The following is a 19,847-nucleotide window of genomic DNA, read 5'->3' as shown; positions in this document are numbered from 1 at the left end:
ACCAATGAGGAGAAAATCCGCGTGAAAAGTGAGACTGCAAACTACACTCATTGTATTTATTTATAAATCCCTGACTAAGAGACATTTAGCTTCACTTTCATCTCCCAAGCATTTGAGCAGATCACTCTAAAACCAGTTGGAAGAAAGTGGTAGGTAGTGCCTATACTATAGTTAATTGATAAAAATACGCGATAATCTGTCTCAAGATCAATGAGCTAAAAGTGACTCTCTCTCCCTCTCTCTCTCTCTCTATTCTCTCCGTCTTTTATCCGAGTGTCCGTACACAGAAGACTGATCCTCAATAGCTGAATAAAGTCTCAGAGATTAGATGGAAACCTCTACACCGGAGCTTTACTTTTGATACATTGACCGTTCCTTCTTTAAATTTTTGCATTTTTTCCATAATCTAAAAAAGACTAATTTTGTTAGTTCACCGGCACTCCCATGCCTTAATCTAAAACAGATAGCGTGTGGTGCAAAAAAAATGCCGGTAAAAGCTACAAAATTACTCTGTAAGATAAGAAAATTTCCCGGCTTCGCTACAGAGACATTGATTTACAATTTTTTTTTGCCTACATATCTCTGCAGCATTTTGTGACTTTCCCAGACAAATCTATTTGTGTTGCAAAATGATTTATATTTTTCCTGATATGGCAGGCAAAAATTCATATTGCGTCTTCTTCACTTTTATATAACAAAAAAATAAAATAAAATTTTGTTTTGTACACACAATATCATATTGCTTTGATGAATATTGTTGATTATAATAGACGAGTGATGGATCAAAGTCAATTGAAGAGACTTTGCCCATCGACGTACTTTGGCTCCTATCAGTGGGTCACCTTCCCATTGAAAGGAAAGCGCTAAGAATGTCTTATCAATTGGCAAAGTTTCGTCGTGGTGGAAACCCTCGTTGTTCGATTAGAAGCTATTTTTGTGTCTTTTAATCAAAAAACTCATAAATTTTGCGACATCTATCGCTATTTTTTTTAAATCTATCTACTTAGTATTTTCTTAAACCAAATTTTAATTTAAAATGTTTTTTTTTGTAATAATAAAATTTAGACAAAATTGGGCACTTAGCATTGAGTCTCATCTTTTAATGAGAAAATTAGGATTTTGGTCAAAAAATTCTGCTTTTGATCAGGAGAATGTTCCGTTTTAGTCAGGTGACAGATTTTTCTGATAAAATGGAACGTTCCTCTTGGAATTGGAAGATTTTTCTGACCAAAATTAGCATTCTACTGACCTAAAAAAAACATTCTTCTGACCAAAATCAAAAGCAAATTTTTTTGACCATAATTCTAATTTTCTGATCAAAACATTTGATCCATTTAGCACTTTGAAATTTAAAAAAAAAAGAAATGTTTGTAGAACATAATTTATTTTTAATTCTTGTATATTCCGCTAAATTTAATGTGTGTAAATCAGTTTCAAAGCTAAAATGGTTTTCAATATTCAACATTATCGATGAGCTCTTTAAATAAAAGAAAATATTTCTTCATATATAATATTCTTTGCTCTGTTTAGCACTCAACCATTCGGCAAAATTATGATTTTCATTTGAATGTTTATGGAAATTCTTTTATTTTTCTTTTGAATGAATTTACAATATTTGAAAAACAAACAAAACGTATGGCATTTATTACAACAAAAACATTATAGAGATGGCAAAATAATGGTACTTACTTGTCATCCTCTTCGATGAACATTTTGTGAGCTTTTAATGATTTTCTAGCCCTGAAACCAACAAAAAGAGAACTACATTTAGCATAGGGTGAAGACATATACTTATACAAATTACAATGGCATAATGTGATTGCTATTAAACAGACAAAGAGATAAGCAACAAAAATAAATAAATAAATGTCTGCATTTTGGGTGATAAAAGTGAGTAAACATATGGACATTGCACCCCTTCTTTTATTGAATTGTAATTGATGTGTGTGCAGTGCATCCATCACAATTTCAGGTACATACTGTGGGACACTGCTGGTCAAGAGTTTAAATGACACAGAAAACAAGAGTCAGACAGGCGGACAAATCTACCATCTTATTTACATAAAAATGTTGTTGATGCTTTTTTTTCAGAGAAAAAAATATATAAGCAAAATAAGCTTTAACAGGTTCATTCATTTTGAGTTCATTGATCCCCAAATTTTTTATACAAAATATATTTTATATAATGTATATTATACAAAAAAATCCACAAAATCTACCCCACTCTCTTTGCAGCAGAATTTTCTTTTCTTTTTCTTGTCGCTTCACCACGCAGTGAGAAATAATTGCGTGGTGATCATGAAAAAAATAGGTCAAAGTCTCCCAATCCTTTACGTCAGTATTCTGGCAGAGAAGTTGAAAATGTAGGAAATGTGTGATATTTTTTTTAAGAAATATTAATTTATCTAGTAAATATTTCACATTGAATCCTATTATATGAAAAAAAAAGAATTCTTGGTTCTAGGCCAAGTGTACCGCACAGACAACATTATAGAATCCAATGGTATTACATAATATAAGCTTTTCTCCAACAACAAGCTATATTTATTTTATTCTTATGTATTTATGAGATTATTCAACCAATATCATTGGAAATTAACAATAAAATTTCCTTATGTATTTTTGCAATGAAAGCTCCAAGGAAAAATCAATACTTCTAATGTAGGTTATTCGCGGGTTATTCACCATAATTGCTATGTTGAGACTTTCGTGCTATTACACCTATGTAATTAAAAATATAATATGTACCTGCTTATAAGAATTTTGTATTAATTTGAGGCAATTAAGTAATGTGAAGAGCTAAATTAAAAAATCTTTTAAAAATAGGTTATAAAGTTAAAAATAGGTCGTTATGCAAACTTTTTCATCTTTATTAATCTCACTCATTATGTCTTTTTATATCTTTTTGGTGTAGAGGTTAGCGTAGCTTACTACAAGTAGGAGAATCTCTGGTTCGAATCTATCTTGAAATTATTTTATTTTACTTTTTTATTCTTCACGTTATGTTGCTGAAGAGTTGGAAATTCTTTTAACAGAACTATAAAAGTATACAATATTGAATTTACAAAGCTATGATAATCACTTCAGTTAGTGTATAGGTTAAAATAGCACATTAGCAAATACCACGACGATCACGAAGACAGTGGAACGAATAACGATACCAATGGCTAATATTAAGTCAATTAAGTAGAGAGAAAAGATTTAAAAGTCACAAATTGAAAGATTTCTGAAACAAACCACATTCTGGATACAGTAGAAAATGACGTAGAGGATGTAATCCAATTGAATTTAATACACCACCACCACCAAATTGTAATTCTTGTATGAATTTCACATCCAATCTCCTTCACGCAATCCATTATATGGTTCAAAGAATTTACTCTTTGTGAGCTAAACCAGCTAAAAACACACAATTTCGAGGGAAATTTTTATTGTGTGACGAAATATGCGGGTCAAATCATATAAAATTCGATTAACAACACAACATATAATAATCTTATGCTCGTCAATAAACCAATTTGAAATATATTAAAGAAAAAAAGAGTTGACACCAGTGAAAGAATTTCAAAGATAAGAAGGAATTCTTCGCCACTTTAAAGTTTCAGCCAAGTGTTCTAATCGACAGATTTAGCAGAACTGATCTCGTCTATCCTGTCTCCACTTAAATCTCTTACAAACGCCTCAAAGGGGGTCCAATTTAGAAGGCACAGATATCTTGCAAATTACCCCTAAAACAATCATCCACAATAAAATATGAATGAGGGTCACGTGATATGCAATCACATACAACACAGGATGAAGTAATTTAAGCCTCTCTTGGAGAATAAAAAATAAATAAATACATATAAGAAGCATTCTCTGTGGAGAGAATCAAGTTATATATGATTATTCAGCTTGAGTCAAGTGGAAGACGGTGACATCTTTGTTATTGAATTGCTGTACGGTTCAAAGGTCTGACCGAGAATGTGCTGTGTAGACATATTTCTATTTCCCGTAGTGAATTTCCACTTGGTAGGTTATGTGTAGAAGAAATGTAGTAGTAGAAAGTAGTACCTACTAATCCTTTTAGAATTAAACATTTAGTGTAATGGTTAACGTGTCCTTCCTTTAAACGTAAGAGTCCTGAGTTCAAGTACAACCCGGGAAGAAAAAAAAATATAGGTACAATCTTACTTAATCCTAAATCAATGATTATAAAAAAGAATTTTCAAAAATAATCATGAATTATTACTTTGTTCTTTTTGTACATACACCGACATCTTCATTAGTGCTTGTTTATCAATCTTTAATCAGGATCTTTAAGATTTTTTTTATTTCAAATTACACAAACATAGCATGAATATTGAATTTCCATAGGATTCAATCTTAAACTTTTTTTTGTATTCATAAGTATAATTTTCTGAGTTTTTTTTTCATAAAAAAAGAATTAATCATGTGAGAAAAAATATATTTGCGCGTAGATACAAAATTGGCGTGTAATTTATCAAGGTGAGCTTCCCCTTCTGAATAGTTTTTTTTTTGTATTGAGCATGTATCTCTTTTTTATTCAACATTATATACCTAATCATGACATTGACATTGATATACAAATGCGAGGTGAAAAAAAATCACAAATTTAGAGAAGAAAAATTAATTGATTTATCCCAAGAGAAGCGCAATTAAAATTAAAATTACCATGTTAATTATTTTTAAGACTTTGTAGTCATTAAAACTGAATATGCATGTTGCAAAATGAGATAGGTCAGACACTTGACTGTGTGCTGGCACTACTGTATTGGATGTGGCTTCTATATCATTCAAAAGTTCTTCAAATACACGAGAAAAACGTGATTACCAGCCATGACGACTTTTGCAAGAGACAAATAAATGTAAATAAATTGTAGACAAAATATCATGATGATTATACATTCGTCTTAATTAAATATACACAATCTCTGAAGAAAGAAATTCACGACCTATTCATCGATAAAAAGTCCAGTAAATAAATAAAGTTGATTTGCCTTTATTTCATTTTGCTAAATTGAAAAAAACTCTAAATGATATGTTTTTTTTCTATATATTAAAGACTTATCATTGCGTTCATTCACAGACAAATTTTCTTTATATGAACCCCACACACATGGTACTTTGGACTCGTTTCTCCGTCTTTCTTTCTTACACTTTACTATAGACTTCAACCTCATCAACTGACCGAGTTAAAATAAAATAATTTGTTTGGTAAATTCTCCCTGTCTCTCTGTGTATATGTTTTTCCTCTCACACCGAGAGTGGCGTGATTCTCTTCATATATTTGGACTTTGTACGATACATATTATGCTTTGCTTGAAAGATGTGAGTGAAGGAAAAAATTATATATAAATTGTAGCAAAATATCCCGGTGTTGTCTGTATGGAAAATTTCTGGAATATTTCTATAGGTCACAAGTGCTGTGTCTATAGGCTGTCTATATCGATGATTACGCTTTATTTAGAGAAGAACTACAATTTTTTCAAAAATGAAATAAAACATTTGTCTAAAAAATGCAATCAATTTACGAAAGAGATGGCGCTAGTAGTTGAATCATTGAAAAGAAATCCTATATTAAAAACTTTTGATATTCCCAAAGGTGATTACTTCCACAACTTTACAAGTTAAAAAGAAATTATCAACAGGCTGTCCTTAATATTTCACCTCATTCACCCTTAAAAAAAAACAATGGGAAATTTAAAATTAATGAAGAAAACATCCTCTACTAAACACTATAAAAGAGAGACAAATTTTGTATGAAGAGAAAGCTCACGCGATTCTATCGATTTTGCGCGTGTTTTGTATTATATTCAACGTCCCCAAAATCCAAACTACGAGAAAACTATTACAATACAATGAAGAGAAGCTTCAATGGGAAATTGTGGTGTTGGTTGCTTCTTGAAATATGCATGTATATTTTGAAGACACGAATGTGGAGAAGTCTCTACAATCGATTGTGTCTATGCCATACGACTTACTCTACATATTTTTCAAACCATCATCAAATTAATGCCAAATCACACACCATCCAATGATTTCGCATTAACACGCTAACGTTTGCTACATGTAAAGCATGATGTATTTGCAAATGTATAAAATCAATCTCGGTAATATGTTGCAGAAGGTCAGCCAATGTTCCACATTTCATCGTGTTATTTACCTTATACAGAAATTTTAGAGAGGCTTTTTTTTTTCTTTTACTGAATCTATACTTTTCAAACTCATGACTAAAGTAGGATAGATTAAAGTTTTTATCAGGAATTCGAGACAGGTGTCTCTGCTAATGTGTAAACAAACTAATGACATCTAACGGCAATTCCGTTTGATCATGTATGACAAAGTTATTTTCTTATTCTTAAGAAATCTTCCTAAAATCATGAATTAAATTGGATTGATGCAAAGAATATGTTTTATGGCGAAATTTTAATTATTTCCCAAAATGTGTCTGTTAAATTATAAAAGATGACATCTAGTGACAATTTCCTCCCATCGTACATGGCAAAATTATTATTTTCACGAGGTAAATTGTCGCTTCGCTCCAATTTACCTCGCCCCGGCTTCGCGGGGATTTGTTGCGCTTCGCGCAAATTTTAGAGGAAAAAAAATTGTGATGGTTTGATTTAGGCCACTTATAAATCCCGGAGAAAAATTTTGGAAAGAGAAGAAATCATTTTCATACAACACTTTAGGCGCCAAATTCAAAAATTTGCAAAAACTGCATGAAATCTCTATGGGGGCTACCTGAAGGGGGGCTTTGGGGGGAAAATGAATACGGCCATCTGAAACCGCCTATTATAAGGAGCCTGTGTACCAAATTTCATCGCGATTGGTCAAACGGTGTGGATTTGTATAGAAAAGTCGGAACGACGATTACCAACAAACAGGCCTTTCTTTATTATATAGATGGGAAGCTCTCATCGAACGAAAAAGAAAAAAAATAGCAAAGAGAAGAAATCATTTTCATACAACATTTCAGGCGCCAAATTCAAAAATTTGCAAAAACTGCATGAAATCTCTATGGGGGCTACCTGAAGGGGAACTTTGGGGGGAAAATGAATGCGGCCATCTGAAACCGCCTGTTATAAGGAGCCTCTGTACCAAATTTCATCGCGATCGGACAAACGGTGTGGATTTGTATAGAAAAGTTGGAACGACGATTACCAACAAACAGGCCTTTCTTTATTATATAGATGGGAAGCTCTCATCGAACGAAAAAGAAAAAATTTTGCAAAGAGAAGAAATCATTTTCATACAACATTTCAGGCGCCAAATTCAAAAATTTGCAAAAACTGCATGAAATCTCTATGGGGGCTACCTGAAGGGGAGCTTTGGGGGGAAAATGGATACGGCCATCTGAAACCGCCTGTTATAAGGAGCCTCTGTACCAAATTTCATCGCGATTGGTCAAACGGTGTGGATTTGTATAGAAAAGTCGGAACGACGATTACCAACAAACAGGCCTTTCTTTATTATATAGATAGATGGGAAGCTCTCATCGAAGGAAAAAGAAAAAAAAATTGCAAAGAGAAGAAATCAATTTCATACAATACTTTAGGCGCCAAATTCAAAAATTCGCAAAAACTGCATGAAATCTCTATGGGGGCTACCTGAAGGGGAGCTTTGGGGGGAAAATGGATACGGCCATCTGAAACCGCCTGTTATTAGGGGCCTCTGTACCAAATTTCATCGCGATTGGTCAAACGGTGTGGATTTGTATAGAAAAGTCGGAACGACGATTACCAACAAACAGGCCTTTCTTTATTATATAGATGGGAAGCTCTCATCGAACGAAAAAGAAAAAATTTTGCAAAGAGAAGAAATCATTTTCATACAACATTTCAGGCGCCAAATTCAAAAATTTGCAAAAACTGCATGAAATCTCTATGGGGGCTACCTGAAGGGGAGCTTTGGGGGGAAAATGAATGCGGCCATCTGAAACCGCCTGTTATAAGGAGCCTCTGTACCAAATTTCATCGCGATCGGACAAACGGTGTGGATTTGTATAGAAAAGTTGGAACGACGATTACCAACAAACAGGCCTTTCTTTATTATATAGATTTAACTTCATTGAAATTACTTCTGCAAAATTCAGAGAAGAAAAATCGCATCAGTGATTTTTTCAAAGTAAAATTGCATGCTTGGAGCATTTATAGAGAAAATCCTTTTAATGGGGGTGCTCTGAATTGCTACAAGTCTGTGATTTGAGGTAATTTCAAGAAAAAGAAAAATTTGCAGAGAAATTTTTATCTCAATTTCAAGTTAATGAACTCAAACAAACACCTACACACCATTCAACTTCAATGGTATTCTCCTCGCCTCGCCCCTGAGGAAGCACTTTAGCGACACACGTCGTGATTTTTATTGATTTTTTTTTTAGCAATGAAAAGATATTTTTCCCCGTCTTCAATTTCAACCAAACAACTGTGTGAATGATTGTAACTTTCAGTCTTTTAAAAGATTTTTTCAAAGTGAGAAAAGAAAAATTAATTTTACCTTGTTAGGCAATGTAGTAAATTATTTCTCTCGTCATTTTTTTTCACACAATTATTTAATTGTTTTAAGAAGAAAAAATTATGCAATTTATGTGAATTTATTGAAAAATATTCGTTTATTTGTATGGCACAGAAGCCATTGAAAAGCAAAACCTTTATTATTCGCGAAAATGCATTCCTAATTGCACCCAAAGTCTAGACAAGAACCTTTTTTGTGAATGAGTTCAATGCCCCCTATTGTTATTTTCCAAATCTGTGGTGCCACATGGTGGTGAAAAATTGCTCACAATTTGACTTTATGTGAAAACTTTATCTGAAAAAATTCCTACAACACCGCTGAATGACCTTTATGCCAATTTTTAGCCCAGAAGGTTCACAAATATTCATTTTTCAGTGCCATACCGCACACGGGTTTTCGTTAGAAATTATTTTACTAAAATTTCTATTTCCGTGTCGCTTCTTGAGGTCACAACTCCACATAGTTTTGCGAGTTTTTAGTGTGAGATTTAAAATCTCAAATTTCACTAGCATAGCATTTATACGGCCCCCAGTTGGAGATTTTATTTTTGCATGAGGTAGGGGGGAATTCACCTGACCTGAATGAGTGCAAGAAAATGCAGGAAAAACTTGCTTCTTGCGACATTCTTCCCATAAGCATAAATGGGAACACTATCGACCAATTGCGAATTCTCTTTTACACCATATCATACAAACTAACTGTCCAAAGTCTCTTCCATTCTCTTCTTCTCGCAAACCACATGTGATTCTCTTTTTAACTGTAAAGTCGCGTTTTGTTTGACCATCGCGTCCAATGGATTTCTTCTTGGTTTCCACTTTTGTCGGAGTGAAGGTAAAAAATTCTTTGGAGGTTTCGAAGAAAGTTATAAAGAGAAAGAAAACTTCCTCTGAGAATAACGTATATAAAGGCAAGATTCATTGGCAAAGGTCAATGCATTTTTTTTCGGCCTATATTGAGCATTGAAAAAGAAAATGTTGGAATAGGTTAAGAGAGTTGGTGTGGAGGCGTTTTATTGTTTTATTTTCTAAATTTTTTTTTCAGGAGCACATTTTTATTATTTGTGAAAAGTTTTGTAAATTCAAAGAAAAAAATCTGAAACAATCTATTAAAATTTAGTAATAAAAGAACATAATTTTAGTCAGTCGTGAAGGGTTAACTGAAATTCTACGACTGCATGAAACACTATAAAACTTAAAAACATTAATTTTACAAATTAAGTTAATGCTTACTTCCGAAAGATCGTTTTGTAGTAGTTTTTAACCTAAAGAACTATATAAAAAAATTAACTCTTTTTGCAACAATTAACTAGATCTTAGTAACTAGCATTACTAAATATGAAACATGAAAAAAGTGTTTTTTTTTCTGATCTATGAAATACTTTTTATTTACATCAAAACATAAAGAGATGTTGAACAGAAACATCCTTGCAAAGAAAATGTAATTGAGTAAGAAGAAAATAAAGAATTAAGAAAAACTTCCTATGTAACTTTTACAAAAAATATAAAGATCAATATTTTTTCTCATCTTTATGTTTCATTCTATCACAAGAACAATATTTTGGAAAGTAATGTTTCATGTTTCTCGCAAATAACTGCATAATCGCTAATGGGTTAACGACCTTGAAATCACAACACTAATTTCGAACTCAAAACTACCCCATTCTACTGTAAGGAATCTAAAGAATTTGCTGACGATTTGAAAACATTTTTTTACACCTTTTTTCGCCATTTCCCTTCCAATTTCTTTCCCGTGCAAGAAGACACACAACAAGCAAAATAATGAAGAAAACAGACTTCTAAAAATAAATTGCAATTTTTGCATTTGAAAATTAGCCTCTGCAGTTTGAAGTTTTATTTGGATGAATTCAATTAATTTGTGCAGCCAAGAATTCATTGTAACACCTCGAGAATTACATAAGAAAACACACACACGATGAGCAACGTGCGAGACACGGATAAATAAGAAGAAAAATTTAGATTATAAATAAAATAAGAGAGACGTAAGAGAGGATTGCGTAAAATAAGTTTGAGGTTATGGTTCCAAGGATTAGCTGTGGTGGGGATGGTTTTTATTTTTCTATAATTTCTCATCCAGCTTTGAAAAAACTTTTCCATTGAGTAATTTTGAGCAGGGAAGGCACAATGAGGGGTTTCACGTGGCTCACCTCTGGATAAAAGTAGTTCTGGTGGGGTTTTTCCTCCTAAAGTTTTTTTTTGTGTGTATGTCTTTTCAGGGAACTTCCGGATAAGACGATTGGTTCTCACACCTTTTGCTGAGATGGTAGTCACGGTGTTTTGTGGAAAATACCACAAAGGGGCGGAATCCCACTGAAAGGTTTTCTCTTTTTAGTGAGAAAAGTGGCACTTTTCACCTTTTACGAGGCACAAAACACAAATTTTCTCTTCTCTGAGATTTGTGGGTGGCGAACACTTTTCTCTACCACAAACACCAACACAGATTCCCCAAAAAGGTGTGATGATTACAAAGAGAGATAAGGGCACAATATTATCGTACACAATTGACTTGATTGTGCTATTCCTTGTGGAATAATGCTAAGAAAATCCTCGTGGATTTAATGTCTCAAATATCTTTCTCAAGCGATTAACTGCGAACAACTGAAGTTGTTTGAGAAAAACTCAGTCTGTCCGTCGCAAGCGCCAATACAGCCGCTCGACCAATCACGGAGCACCAAAGAAATCGCATGATGCGCTGACGTCACTGCGCATCGGTGTGGTTGAATGGCATGACTCGCGAGGGCGCTGAAGAAAACTTTTCGTATTATCATCCCATTTCTCCACACATCATCTCTGTGGTCATTTCTCCTTTCTTCTTCATCATTGGGGTACTCTGACAGCCGGAAAGAGAGCTCAAATAGTGGCTTCATTCAATCAGATCAGATGATGTTCCCTGCACTGGATGGAATGTAGAGAGAATTCCCCCCAAAATATGCTCGCTTTATCTCTTTGGTAAAATTGCGTTGTTTTCTTGAGCACAACGAGTGAATCACATTTCATCATCTGGTTTCCCACAATGGGAGGTGTGTTGCACACTATGACGACACCACGCGGCTGTGAATCATCCAAAAACCATGTCGTACGATACAGGTCAATGGGATATGCGTGGTGAGGGGAAAGGTCATCAACGGAAAATTTCGCACAGCCCATCAAAAGATTTTTTTCTTATCAAGTCTAAAAAACCAGACGGTCAACAAACTGTCTAGTAGAACGTCTAGAAATTATTGAGAAATCCTCAAGATTGTGCCCAGGATCTATTAATACACACTGGATTGAAAATATCTGCGTAACAATACAATAACACAGGAGTTTGATTCATAAACAATTGGGTTTGTTGATAAAAAAAACCAAAAAAACCCAATCCTGGAAAAAGGCCTGCAGTTTAAAATACGAAACAAATCAAAACAACAAAATCAAGTGCTTCTCCAGAATACCCAAGATGAGACGGAAATCAAAGGGGCCATAGAAAAAAAAAATAAAACACTCACCAGCAGCAAAAATCTCATCCAACCAATGTTTATCACCACGCTAACCAGACGTCATGAAAAACCGTTAGAAATTTTTAAAATTCATCCACGGCGAAGGCGAATTTCGCTGTAATATTATTTACCCGACTGGAAAGAGGGAAAAAGTAGGTATGTAATTAAATGGTTTTTATTACGATTTTATTACGTCCCCATGACAAATTGCGTCGCATAATTAAAAAAAAAATTAAATAATTGTTTACAAAATACATTATTACAAAAATATCCTAATATAAAAAATTAACTCATTTGTTGTAATAAAATTGCGTTGATTGTTTTTCCCATGAAATGCTTAGAGATCTTAAAGCAAAAACACAAAGATATTTTAGCAAACGTATAAAACAAATGAAACAGGTACAATAAAAAGGAAATTTAAAACAAATAAATCAACTGTAGCGAATAAGGAAAAAGGGGTCATTAATCAGTAAAAAAAAAGTTACGCTCTTCGAAAGAAAATTATATTTAAGACATTTAAGAGAATGTTAAATTGTTTAGTACCTTTCAAAACTAGTTACTACTTATTTTGTTCGTTTTATTACTGTAATTGATATTAGATTTGGTCTTTTAGAGCACACCTAATATAATTTTGTTCCACCTGTAAAACACATTACCAAAAAAAAACAAATAGTCTAAGAAACATTTAAAATTTAATGAAGGCTATGAAATAATAAAAAGAAAATCCTAAAGAATTAACGTAGACATAGAATTGTTTTTCCTATACTTTTCACTAAACATTTGTTTTAGATCGGTTTTCTGGACCTTTCCCGACAATGTTTTATTGAAGTCCTCCACTATTTCTACATAGCGTGGAATTTTGAAGGCTGATATTTTATCGCGGCAGTAATCCCGAATATTTTCTACAGTAAAATATTCACATCCCGACCGGAGACGCACAAATGCACAAATTTCCTCACCCCAGAGATCATCTGGTACACCAATAACGTAACTTTCAGCAATTTGTGGGCATGTGACGAGGAAATCTTCAATTTCCTTCGGATAAATATTCGTACTATCACGAATAATTATCTCTTTAATTCTCCCAATAATTTTTCCATAGCCATTTGGTAGGAGAACAAATTGATCTCCAGTTCGAAGCCAACCATCTTGTGACAGTGTCTCTTGAGTCTTTTCCTCGTCATTCCAGTATCCTCTCATTGTGCAAAATCCACGAACACATAGCTCTCCTGGTGTTCCTAGTGGTACAATTTGTCCTTTTCTATCAATAACTTTAACTTCTACATGATCCATTACATGTCCGACTGTTTCATACATTTGTTCATCAGTATCTCCAGGGAGAGTTGTAAAACTATTTGCAGTACTTTCAGACATCCCGTAGAGATTCTGATAATAAAAAAGTAATAGATTAAATCTCTTAATCTTGTCAAACTTAAAATAAAGACAACTTACTATAACTTTTTTTAATCCAAGCTCAGATGTTATTTCTTTTAGAAGCTGAGGTGAATTTGGTGCACCTCCGGTTACAGCAACATCAGCTGTAAGTTTTAACTGCAATTTTCTTTGCTGTGTCATTAAATCCATGTGCATTTTCGGTGTTCCATATATCATAGAACACCTTTCATCATTTATTGCCAAAATATTCTTCAGTGGATTATAAACTGACGATGGTATGACAATTGTTGCTCCACGAATTAGGCATGCCATTGAAGCACATATGCATCCAAATGCATGAAAAAATGAAACTTGAAGGCAAATTCTAGTCTTACAGCTCATCTCAAGACGTTTGGACGTAATAATACCATTATTGACAAAAGCAAAATGCGTAAGAAGAGCAGCTTTTGGATATCCTGTTGTACCAGATGTGAGCTGTAGATTACATCCACTTTCAGGACTTATATCTTCCTGTTGCTTCTCAATCTGATTCACTTGAGAATATGTTGCAATATTCATTACATACTTTAGTGTTAAAGTTCCTTTATAATTCTTTTCCGAATCAATAATAATGCTGGTGAGTAAAGGAAAATGTTTGCAGTGCAAGTTTGCAGGATTGCAAAAATTGAGTTCTGGAATGATTTCCAGGAGAGTGTTGTAGTAGAGTCTGGAGCCATAGTACTCTGATACAACTATAGCTTTAATGCCGACTTTCTTGAGACAGTACTCGATTTCGGAAGCTTCGTATGTCGGATTAATGGGCACAAGAATTAGACCCAATCGCGCAGCAGCAAACATAGTTAGAGGCCATGCTATTGAATTGGGAGCCCATAAGCCTAAGCGATCTCCCTTCTTGAGACCTAAATTCTGAAGTCCCGCTGCAAGACGATCAGCTTCACATTTTAATTGCTTATAAGTGAGTCTTTTGTTCTCTTCCAAGCTCACATAAGCTTCTTGGTCAGCATACTTTACAGCATAGCGACTTAATTCTTGTCCAATGGTGCTGTATGTCAAAGGACGCTTTCCAATTTCATGAAAATAACTCAAGGAGCACTCTTTGTTCATTTTGTTCACCTTTTAGATCTTAACGCTTCACTCACTGTGTTTAAATTAAACTGATGTATGAATTTCTATTCAAATGTACCTTTTATACTTCAATGGGAAAACAAAAAAGGGGTTACAATTTAACGTATAAATAGTTTTATTTATTCTTTTTTTTCAGTTATAATAAAATTAAGTGATATCATCGATATCATCATAAAAACTAAACTAAAAACATTCAATGATGTAAGGAGAGTAAAGTGGCCTGAAGTAATCACATAAAATTTTGTTTTCCTTGTACGTTAACTGTAATGTGTTGCTGGTTCTCTGGCTGGATGACACTGACCTATTATAGGGCAGGTTCAAAGATTAAGAAGCAATGTTTGGCGCACATGCGTACTTAAACGATAAAATGGATAATGGCATCATATAAATGACGTCGATATTCTAATTATTTTTCTTTATTGTCTGAAGATTAGTCATTGGTTTTTAAAGTCTTTATTTTCTTAATTAGTTGGTATACCACAATCGTGGCATACCAAGTATTGTAATCATCGGAAAAACCGACCACCTCAGATCGGGCTCAAACTTGGTATGAACACGTTTTAGACATCCCACATTACGAAAATGGTGGTGGAAAATTTTTGATCCGGCCGGCCTGCCGGCCTGCCGGCCTGGACTCCACATTTCGCCTTATAGCTCGAAAACGGTAACAGATAGAGACTTCCGGTTTGAAGTTTTCTATAGAAATGTGGGTGTAAAATTTCATTTTTTCGCATTTTCAAAATCCAAGATGGCCGCCGTCCGCCATTTTGAAATACCGTCAACCACTTCCCTTACAGCTAGAGATCTGAAATTTTAGTATGTTGTAGAGCTCAGTGAGATGTTTTCATAAACAAATCATACTTGAAAATCGGTCAAGCGGTTTAGCAAATATGGCGGCCTAAAGCAAAAAGTGTTTTTTCGATATAACTCGAGAACGGCTTGACCGATTTTGATCATCTTGGTATCAAATGAAAGGTTTCAAGAAGCCCTACAACTGTTTAGAACATTTAAAGTTTTAAAAACATCCGCAAGAGGCGCTAAAAACAAAAACAAAAATTGCCTAACTTTAAGGAGCTATATCTGCGAATCCCCATCATAGATTTCCTTAAATTTTTGATATGTTGTAGCAGGACTAATAATCTTGCACCAGTCCGAAAATGAAGAAAATCTATGTCGCCGTTTAGAAGATATGGCCATTTGAAAAATTCTTAAATTTGAAAAGTTCTAAGAGCCATATCTCTTGAACCGCTTGTCCGATTTTGCTCAATTTGGTATCAAATTAAAGGTTTTGCAAAACTCTACAACTTTCTGGAACATCAAAAACCTCTAGAACCATTCCTTCAGAACGAAAAGTGCAAAAAACTGTTTTTGTTGAACAAAAATCCGCCATTTTGTATTCTGGAGGTGACCTTGAAAATTATTGAAATATATGACAGATTATAGCTTATTTCAATACCTTTCCAGAACTAGTCTCGAAATTTTTGTAGGTCTTGTGGAACTTGAGATATAACCATTTTTGTCTTTCGAATTGATGAATTTCATAAAAAAATCAACTTTGCCTAGTAATCCTACTTACAAATTAAAGTCAATCATAACGCGTCCAGTTATAAGAGTTGGTGTCCCACAACGTGGAAAAGTTTATTTATGCGTTAAAATTGATTTTTGAGCAGTAACTATTAGGCAAAGTTGAATTTTTTTGTGAAATTCAGCAATTTGATGCATAAAAATAGACATATCTCTAGTTCTATAAAACCTACAGAAATTTCGTGACTAGTTTTGGAAAGGTCTTGAAATAAGCTATAATTTGACATATATCTCAATGATTTTCAAGGTCACCTCTAGAACACAAAATGGCGGATTTTTGTTTCACAGAAAGAGTTTTTCGCATTTTTCGTCCTCAAGGAATGGCTTTAGAGATTTCTGATGTTCTAGAAAGTTGTAGATAATTGCAAAACCTTTAATTTGATACCAAATTGAGCAAAATCGGACAAGCGGTTCAAGAGATATGGCTCTTAGAAATTTTCAAATGTAAGAATTTTTCAAATGGCTATATCTTCTAAACGGCGACATAGAATTTCTTCATTTTCGGACTGATGAAAGATATTGAGTCAGGCTACAACATATCAAAATTTAAAGGAAATCGATGATGGCGATTCGGAGATATAGCCCCTTAAAGTTATGCAATTTTTGTTTTTGATTTTAGCGCCTCTTGCGGATATTTTTGAAACTTGCAATGTTCTAGACAGTTGTAGGGCTTCTCAATACCTTTCATTTGATACCAAGATGGTCAAAATCGGTCAAGCCGTTCTCGAGTTATATCGAAAAAACACTTTTTGCTTTGAGCCGCCATATTTGCTAAACGGCTTGACCGATTTTCCAGTATGAATTATTGATGAAAACGTCTCACTGAGCTCTACAACATACTAAAATTTCAGACCTCTAGCTATAAGGGAACTGGTTGACGGTGTTTCAAAATGGCGGACGGCGGCCATCTTGGATTTTAAAAATGTAAAAAAATGAAATTTTACACCCACATTTCTATAGAAAACTTCAAACCTGAAGTTTCTATCTGTTACCGTTCTCGAGCTATAAGGCAAAGTTTGGGCGACCGGCCGGCCGGCCGGCAGGCCGGCCGGATCAAAAATTTTTCACCACCATTTTTGGAATGTGGGTTATCTGAAACGTGCTCATACCAAGTTTGAGCCCGATCTGAGGTGGTCGGAAAATCCGACGATTACAATACTTGGTGTTGGCCACGAAGTGGAACACCAACTAATTACAACGCATAGAATGACCCATCCGCGTTGTGGTATACCAACTCTAATAACTGGACGCGTTATGATTGACTTTTTCTCTTTTAGCTGTGATTGATTTCAACGCCATTATGTCATATTTTGCATTATGCCTTATATTGCAACAGAACTTTTTTTTATCATAAACATATTTTTTAATAATCAGTAATTTCTTTTTTTTGACATTTTACATTCTTAATCTCTTACATACGTTTCAGCGCCAACGATTCAATTTTCAAGATCATATATTTCTGTGGAATTCTCTGTGGAATATGAATTGAAGTTTGAAAGCAAAAATGCTATGAAATATCGCGACTTTGGTCCCACCGGGTTTATTCGCCGTGAAATTATTTTTGTGTTTAGTTTTCTGTGATTTCTCTGCTCTTCCTGAATTTTCCTCATCTGTGAACCAGGCGCATTTACAATTCACTCAGGATGGTCTTCTACTTCACCAGCGATGTTGTCAACCCGCCGGTTACGCTCTTCATGGGCTTGGACAAGTTTGAGAGTAAGAATGAAGGAGGTTATGCTTAAGGGGTTTAGGGAGTTTCTTACTACCCATTTTTGTCCCCTACAGACGAGGATCTTATTAAATGGGGCTGGCCAGAGGATGTGTGGTTCCACGTAGATAAGATTTCGTCCGCTCATGTCTATCTTCGGCTGCAGAAGGTCTGTTTTTTTTCTAAGAAGGAAGAAGTTATTGAAGATTCTGCTGAACTTTACCGTTCCTTTACATTTCTCTCTTTGTCTCTTCTTAAATTCAGGGTCAGACAATTGATGACATCCCTTCGGCCGTTATTGACGATGCCTGCCAACTCGTGAAAGCCAACAGCATACAGGGAAATAAGATGAACAACATTGACATTGTGTACACAATGTGGGATAATCTGAAGAAGACAGCTGGGATGGATGTGGGGCACGTGGCTTTCCATCGAGACAAGGATGTGCGGAAGATTCGTGTGGAGAAGCGCATTAATGAAATTGTCAATCGTCTCAATAAGACAAAGACCGAAAGGCATCCAGATTTCCGGGCGGAACGTGAACAGCGGGATGCGGAGGAGCGCGAAGATAAGAAGCATCAAATGCAGCTACAGCGGGAACGTGAGAAGGAGGAAATTCGCCGGAAGAAGGAAGAAAATGAACTTCGCAGCTATACGAGTCTCATGAAATCCGAAAATATGACCTCCAACTACGATGCCGGCAATGATTCCGATGAATTCATGTGAAAGTCAATCATAACGCGTCCAGTTATTAGAGTTGGTATACCACAACGCGGATGGGTCAGTCTATGCGTTGTAATTTAATTTGTAAGTAGGATTAGTAGGCAAAGTTGATTTTTTTTATGAAATTCATCAATATGAAAGATAAAAATGCTCATATCTGAAGTTCTATAAGACCTATAGAAAATTCTTGACTAGTTTTGGAAAGGTATTAAAATAGGCTATAAATTGACATAAATTTCAATAATTTTCAAAGTCACATCTAGAACAAAAATGGCGGTTTTTTGTTTCACCAAAACAGTTTTTTGCACTTTTTGTCCTCAAGAAATGGTTCTAGAGGTTTCTGATGTTCTAGAAAGTTGTAGAGAATTGCAAAACCTTTAATTTAATACCAAGATGAGCAAAATCGGGCAAGCGGTTCAGGAGATATGGCTCTTACAACTTTTCAAATTCAAGAATTTTTCAAATGGCTATATCTTCTAAACGGCGACATAGATTTTCTTCATTTTCGGACTGGTGAAAGATATTGACTTAGGCTACAACATATCAAAATTTAAAAGAAATCGATGATGGGGATTCGGAGATATTGCCCTTTAAAGTTAGGCAATTTTTGTTTTTGATTTTAGCGCCTCTTGCGGATATTTTTGGAACTAGGAATGTTTTAGACAGTTGTAGAGCTTCTTGAAACCTTTCATTTGATACCAAGACGGTCAAAATCGGTCAAGCCGTTCTCGAGTTATATCGAAAAAACACTTTTTGCTTTAGACCGCCATATTTGCTTAACCGCTTGACCGATTTTCAAGTATGAGTTATCGATGAAAACATCTCACTGAGCACTACAACATACTAAAGTTTCAGACCTCTAGCTATAAGGAAACTGGTTGACAGTATTTCAAAATGGCGGATGGCGGCCATCTTGGATTTTGAAAATGCAAAAAAATTAAATTTTACACCCACATTTCTATAGAAAACTTCAAACCTGAAGGCTCTATCTCTCACCGTTCTCGAGATATAAGGCAAAGTTTAGAGTCCCGGACGGCAGGACGGCAGGACGGCAGGCCGGCCGGATCAAAAATTTTCCACCACCATTTTCATAATGTGGGATGTCTAAAACGTGCTCATACCAAGTTTGAGCCCGATCTGAAGTGGTCGGTTTTTCCGACGATTACAATACTTGGTATGCCACGATTGTGGTATACCAACTAATTATTCTTTGCAAAAAATACTTACATTTATCATGCATAAATTGAGGAGCTTTTATATTTATTTTAATCTTTTTTTCTTAAGTTTTGTTGTCCGGGAAAA

At 34.6% G+C, this 19,847-nt stretch overlaps 3 protein-coding genes across 9 annotated transcripts in view; 1 reads left to right on the top strand and 2 right to left on the bottom strand.

The window, feature by feature from the left end:
* Positions 1-19,847, bottom strand: part of LOC129796390 (long-chain-fatty-acid--CoA ligase 4) — a 62,767-nt gene that overhangs the window by 9,540 nt on the left and 33,380 nt on the right. Inside the window, exons 1-2 of one of the 5 annotated variants that reach the window (XM_055838281.1) lie at positions 12,020-12,038; positions 1,690-1,740 (exon numbers count right to left, since the gene is read on the bottom strand). In XM_055838281.1, coding sequence (XP_055694256.1) covers positions 1,690-1,712 — 23 coding nt within the window. In that variant the 5' untranslated portion in view covers positions 1,713-1,740; positions 12,020-12,038. Of the gene's footprint in view, positions 1-1,689; positions 1,742-3,237; positions 3,634-10,681; positions 11,161-12,019; positions 12,039-19,847 lie in introns of those variants that run through there. The other 4 variants (XM_055838280.1, XM_055838278.1, XM_055838282.1 and 1 more) reach the window with 4 other exon arrangements.
* Positions 12,620-14,509, bottom strand: LOC129794519 (medium-chain acyl-CoA ligase ACSF2, mitochondrial-like). Its single transcript, XM_055835271.1, has 3 exons — positions 13,463-14,509; positions 12,777-13,396; positions 12,620-12,650 (listed from the first exon to the last, which is right to left on the bottom strand). Exons 1-3 carry the CDS (start codon positions 14,507-14,509, stop codon positions 12,620-12,622), a joined length of 1,698 nt encoding a protein of 565 aa, XP_055691246.1.
* On the top strand, positions 17,631-19,843 carry LOC129796406 (coiled-coil domain-containing protein 25). Of its 3 annotated transcripts, none has more exons than XM_055838318.1 (4): positions 17,644-17,830; positions 17,900-17,991; positions 18,087-18,550; positions 19,830-19,843. In XM_055838318.1, exons 1-3 carry the CDS (start codon positions 17,758-17,760, stop codon positions 18,546-18,548), a joined length of 627 nt encoding a protein of 208 aa, XP_055694293.1. In that variant the 5' UTR covers positions 17,644-17,757; the 3' UTR covers positions 18,549-18,550; positions 19,830-19,843. The 3 variants fall into 3 exon arrangements, with proteins under 3 accessions (XP_055694291.1, XP_055694293.1, XP_055694292.1); XM_055838317.1 differs by lacking the exon at positions 19,830-19,843 and adding an exon at positions 19,749-19,809; XM_055838316.1 differs by lacking the exon at positions 19,830-19,843 and having other exon boundaries at positions 17,631-17,830; positions 18,087-19,809.

This window comes from Lutzomyia longipalpis, chromosome 4, assembly GCF_024334085.1.
Source record: "Lutzomyia longipalpis isolate SR_M1_2022 chromosome 4, ASM2433408v1".
NCBI classification, from domain to species: Eukaryota; Metazoa; Arthropoda; class Insecta; order Diptera; family Psychodidae; genus Lutzomyia; species Lutzomyia longipalpis.
Note: the sequence above shows the minus strand (reverse complement) of the source record. Positions and strands in the feature narration are given on the sequence as shown.

What these genes read in the sequence shown, in the direction of transcription:
- LOC129796406 (XM_055838318.1), top strand. Translation starts at nt 17,758, where the DNA reads ATGGTCTTCTACTTCACCAGCGATGTTGTCAACCCGCCGGTTACGCTC. An exon ending in GGGCTTGGACAAGTTTGAGA is followed by an intron (nt 17,831 to 17,899) that starts GTAAGAATGAAG and finishes TGTCCCCTACAG; the next exon opens with ACGAGGATCTTATTAAATGG. An exon ending in TCTATCTTCGGCTGCAGAAG is followed by an intron (nt 17,992 to 18,086) that starts GTCTGTTTTTTT and finishes TCTTAAATTCAG; the next exon opens with GGTCAGACAATTGATGACAT.
- LOC129794519 (XM_055835271.1), bottom strand. Translation starts at nt 14,509, where the DNA reads ATGAACAAAGAGTGCTCCTTGAGTTATTTTCATGAAATTGGAAAGCGT. An exon ending in TTGGATTAAAAAAAGTTATA is followed by an intron (nt 13,397 to 13,462) that starts GTAAGTTGTCTT and finishes TTTTATTATCAG; the next exon opens with AATCTCTACGGGATGTCTGA. An exon ending in AAACAAATGTTTAGTGAAAA is followed by an intron (nt 12,651 to 12,776) that starts GTATAGGAAAAA and finishes TGTGTTTTACAG; the next exon opens with GTGGAACAAAATTATATTAG.